Source organism: Nuphar pumila, unplaced genomic scaffold (genome assembly GCF_984573655.1).
Source record: "Nuphar pumila unplaced genomic scaffold, dmNupPumi1.hap1.1 HAP1_SCAFFOLD_284, whole genome shotgun sequence".
Taxonomy (NCBI): Eukaryota; Viridiplantae; Streptophyta; class Magnoliopsida; order Nymphaeales; family Nymphaeaceae; genus Nuphar; species Nuphar pumila.
This window is the reverse complement of record NW_028323260.1, coordinates 30,845-35,700: the sequence shown is the minus strand read 5'-3', so window position 1 is coordinate 35,700 and position 4,856 is coordinate 30,845. Positions and strand designations below refer to the sequence as shown.

Genomic DNA, 4,856 nt, shown 5'->3' with positions numbered 1-4,856 from the left:
TAACCGGACGTGAACGAAAGGAGAGCGCTGAAGCATACCCATGTTGACTAGCGTGAAGTAAAGTTCCAAGAAAGAGATCGTTGTCAGCCCGCACTCGGGTATTCGTGCTCGCCGTTTGGGGAGTGCGGTGTGTGGGAACGTATGTGTCATGAAGGGAAGGAACGCGTTACCAGCAGGGGGGCGCAAGCACCCCTTGCCAAGACTTGGCCCAATTTGGGTCAGCCATGCCATGCCGTCAACTCCCAAACCTTTTGTGGCTATTGAAATATTGAAATGCACTCACTTTACCGCTTCGCTAAACGCAGCACAGTGATATCCGGGCAGCACAAGCGCGTCGAGCATGCATATTCAAGAACGGCACCGTCGACGATATTGATTTTTTCATGGCCATGATGAATTTTGCTGTTGCGAGGACGGCCGCTGCACGAGCTTCAACATACTCCACGCTCACACATGGCCATAATCGCAGTTCTTTGCGAGGGCTGTACGGCATCACACCACACAATGCGCTAGCAGAGGGTGGGTGCTTAAAGAGGGTGGACATTACATTACATCTCCAACGTGCATGGAATGATTTCCAAGATTCTTATTGCACTGTCATACATTCACCCAGACAAAGTGCCAGAATGGGGGACCTTCACATCCAAAGTAGCATACAGCCGATGAAAGGCCAAAGTCAATGTGCAAGCCAGCACTCTGGCGTTCTTGCTGCCTCCCATTTTTCGCAAGGCAGGCTGTTCACAGCTTTCCTGTTGGAAATAAGTACGCGGGTGAAAACATTTCCTTAATCCAAGCCTTGAACGCAAACAGCAGGGCTATTGCTCGCATGAGGAAGAAATGATCCCGACGACGATGGGCGCCTCACGCCCGGCAGTACTCTATGCGGCGTTGGTGTAGGTAGATTTGTCAACCTCATCAGGAAGGGGCTGAATGTCAACATCAAAGCGCTCCTGGACATTGTTGAGGACGTCGGTCTCTTCCTTGCTGCACACAAATGTGATGGCCAAGCCCCGAGTCCCAAAACGGCCTGCACACAATCATCAGAGCCTCAGAAAAGGCTCCGTCTCTCAGAATTGTCCTCAACTCGACGACTCGAGCACGGTGAACCCTATTACCTCCAGGTGCAGCATGTGGCTGCCACCGACGCGACGAGCTAGTGTGTGGCATCTCGGGTGCTTGGAAGAGCCCTATGTAAATCTTGCAAATCTCGCTCGAGGGCGCGAAATGAGTGCAAATCACTTGTGGGTGATGTTCACTTGCTGTCGACAGTTATGTTGTGTCGTGGTGTTTGCCTGAGAGGGAGAAAATACGGCTGTGCAGTTGCCGACATTCACAAACCCTGAACAGCCATCGGCAGACACCCACATAGCCCCACAACCATCATGACTACCAAAACCCCCACAACCAGCAGAACACAAACCCCCATGCGAGAACCAGCAGAGTTTCACCGGAACTCTATACTTGCGAGTGGCCGTGCCTGGCCATGCCTGAATTGTGGGGGCAAAAATGTTGGTCGAGCTCTATTCTCGCAAATCCTCAAGAACCACAGGAAGTTCGCACGAAACAAGGGAAGCCAGTCGCACCTGCGCGACCGACGCGGTGCAAGTAGGTGTCTGCACCGTTGCCCTTCTTCTCAGAGGTCTCAGGCATATCGTAGTTGATGACGACGTTGACGCGCTCAACGTCCACGCCGCGTGCTACCAGGTCTGTGGACACCAGGATCCGTGTTTCGTTCGGTGAGAGCTTGAACTTTTTCATCACCTCCGTGCGCTCGTTCTGCTTCATTCCGGAATGGATGCAGGCGACCGGGAACTTGGCCTGAGCAAGGAGGGTGGCCAGCGCCTTTGCGCGAGGAACAGCCTTCACGAAGATGACGAGCTGCACAGTACCGCCATATGAGTCAGCACGCGCTGGTGGCCAGAATACAGGAAGGCGGCTGATTGACTCGCGCGTCCTTGCTCAAGGATGTAAGCTCCGGTCACGCCATGATGCACGTGTGGTGTACGGCTCCTGGACAGATTGGTGCAAGCACATATGTGGAACCAGGCCGCAGCAAATTGTATGGATGTCCAAGAATGGCACCTGTATGTGACTAATTGAAGCCTAAAGAGTGCATGCCTGACATGAAAAACTTCATACTAGCTGCAGCTGCCCAGCTGGTAAAACTCCACGCCTAAGCCGAAGCATTTGAGGTGATGATGGGGGTTGTAAGCTCACGCGTTTCCGGAACATGACAAAGCAAGTGTCCTTTTTGTCTGGCGAAGCAACTTTGCTGGAACGCCTGATGCGCACCTGGTTGAAGTCGAGCTTGTCGAGGAGGTCTGTGAGCTTCCGAGACTTCTCGGTTTCGTTGAGAACAACGTAGTGCTGTACTAGGCCGTCGAGGGTCAGCTTTGCCTCCTCCATCTTCTTCTCCTGAGGCTGCAAGCACACAGGGGATTGGCCGGGGCAATGCAGGAACCAATCCAGGCTTCACTTATCAGCCAGGACTCCCAAGAAGGATTTGATTTAATCTTGCTGAGGTACATGGATGCGGTAGTCTGATCTGCAGTAGTCTGGTCACAAGACTCGCCATCATCAGCCCCAACTGGGTGGCAGCCACTAAGTGCAGGTCCTGTTCCATGGCTGATCTTCAACAGCCACTTCGGTCTAGCCTAGTTGCCAAACAGCGGTCGTGGCCAACTGAAGGACGCCACCTAGAAGAAACTCATTGGCGCTGGAGTGCTGAGATGGTGTGTCGTCCAGTTCCTGTGACCACACGTCACATGCAGCCCTGTGTGATCAAGTACAGCTTCGAAGCGCAGATGGTCCGTTTTGGCTCTCTATGCTGCCACTTGCCTTGGGCTCAAGTGCCTCGCACGAATAACTGATCTCCTATCATTTAAAGTTTCCTGGAATGTTCGGAGCTCATTCCCACGCTTTGGTTTCTTGGTACCAAAATTGCATCTTTGAGTGGTTGTCGACACAAGCAGCCAAACGATATGAGGGATCGTACATGCTTCATGAACTTCTTTGCGATCGTCCGGTTCGAGTCTGTCATTGTCGCACTGAACATCATCACCTGTTTGTTCTGGGGGCACTTGATGAAAGTCCTCTGAACATCCGAACGCATGCCTGCATCACCAGCCATCGTGAGTTGCAGCGTCACCATCTGGTATGGCTGATTCTCAGTAGCACATTCAAACAAAGGGACTACGAATTGCCACCTTTCATTCAAGCTCATCATGTACGAACCGTTTGATGTGCACACATCACTACGTTGCCTCGCCATCAACCTGAAAAGAGTCGATGGGATGGCTTTCAATGCAAGTGCATTGTGGTGAGATGCAAGGTCCAGCACGTACTTGGTTCATCAAGGATCTTGTCGCATTCATCAACGACGAAATACTTAATGTGATCAAGCTTTAGGCTGCTCTCTTCTGCAAGCTGTTTCAACCTGCCCGGAGTGCCAACGACGATGTGAGGGCATTTGTTCTCGTCCTTGAGTTCTGCCTTCATGGGTGCAGTGTCCAGCCCACCGACATAGCAGCCAACACGCACCGTCTTCAAGTAACGGCTGAAGCGCTTGAACTCAGACTCGATCTGCATGCAAACAACGTTGGAACAAATGCAGGATGACGGTCAGAAAAAACGCAAAGCTGGGTATGCGTTGGCAGGCAAGGTGACAGCACAAAGAGCGATAAGAACAGTAGCAAAACGAGCAAGATACCGGCAAACAAGTCCACAACTAATACTGAGCGCAAAAATCAGCACCGACGAGCTCAAATCATGGCATCCGCAGCATACATCAAGGCGCATGGCGCGGTCCAGCAGCTGCCGAGCATGCAGTGGCGAAAGCGGTACCAAAGTAACACGTCCAGAAAACTCACCTGTTGAGCAAGCTCACGCGTGTTTGCAAAGATCAAAGCATGCACTTCTCCGTCCTGCGGCTCCAACTGATGGAGGATGGACAAAACAAACACCGCTGTCTTGCCCATTCCAGACTTGGCTTGGCCCAAGATATCTTGTCCGACGAGAGCCAGGGGTAGGCACTCTTGCTGAACTGCAAGAAGGAAGCGCAGAAATCGTCAGGACCAGCCTCCATATCCAAGCCATTGTCGAGCTAATGCAGCCAGCTGCTTCCATTTGGAGCGATAACAAGCTAAGTTCAATTTGGCGCTTCCCTTTGCCAGGGCACCACCAGCTCGCCCAAGGACTTCAATTCTATTGATGAACTGTTTGCAGGCACGTCCGCGGCGAACACCAACGTACTTTCAGACGGATGCTCGAAGCCACAGTCCTGGATCGCCCGAATGAGCTCAGGCTTTATCTGGAAATCCTTAAAACCAACGGAGTGGATCCCCACATATCCTTTCTTTCCTTGATCAGCAGCTGGAGCATCATCTGTTTCGGGCACTTCCTCCTCCTCGTAGTCTACCAGCTCCTCCTCGAGCTCTCCATTCGTGGGGTCGGTCATGCTGTATTTGATAAGGCTCAAACGAGAAAGATATCCTGGAAAAGAATAATAATGTCATTAGCCGAAGGCATTGTGGTGCGCACTGTTATAAGTACGAGGGATCGGCTCTCGGAAACGTGGTTGACCAATCGATTCAACTGGTGTCTCGCCCTCGAGAGCCTGCTGATCGAAGCTCCTGTGCTGAAATGTCTGGGTGTTTCAGCACACGTCTCTGGGTCACAACACCTGGAATTTGAGGAAATAAACGCTATCAATCGGTTGTCACGTGGCTCGTCGCTGGACACTCTCTACAATCGCCATAGCCTGGATAGCATGGCCCATGCTGTGGCAACGCCAGAAGAGTGCCACCCTTGACGCACGTCAATCGCGAGTGACAAGCTGAAGCAAGGCCAAAGGTCGA

General features: G+C 52.1%; 1 protein-coding gene across 1 annotated transcript; it reads right to left on the bottom strand.

The window, feature by feature from the left end:
* Window positions 1-878: 878 nt before the first annotated feature.
* Window positions 879-4,456, bottom strand: LOC149810576 (DEAD-box ATP-dependent RNA helicase 15-like). The gene is made up of 7 exons (XM_089994193.1): window positions 4,252-4,456; window positions 3,870-4,042; window positions 3,345-3,582; window positions 2,996-3,114; window positions 2,293-2,421; window positions 1,584-1,878; window positions 879-1,027 (listed from the first exon to the last, which is right to left on the bottom strand). Exons 1-7 carry the CDS (start codon window positions 4,454-4,456, stop codon window positions 879-881), a joined length of 1,308 nt encoding a protein of 435 aa, XP_089850319.1.
* Window positions 4,457-4,856: the final 400 nt, after the last annotated feature.

What these genes read in the sequence shown, in the direction of transcription:
- LOC149810576 (XM_089994193.1), bottom strand. Translation starts at nt 4,456, where the DNA reads ATGACCGACCCCACGAATGGAGAGCTCGAGGAGGAGCTGGTAGACTAC. An exon ending in ACAAGCTCGACTTCAACCAG is followed by an intron (nt 1,879 to 2,292) that starts GTGCGCATCAGG and finishes GGTACTGTGCAG; the next exon opens with CTCGTCATCTTCGTGAAGGC. An exon ending in GCACCGCGTCGGTCGCGCAG is followed by an intron (nt 1,028 to 1,583) that starts GTGCGACTGGCT and finishes GATTGTGTGCAG; the next exon opens with GCCGTTTTGGGACTCGGGGC.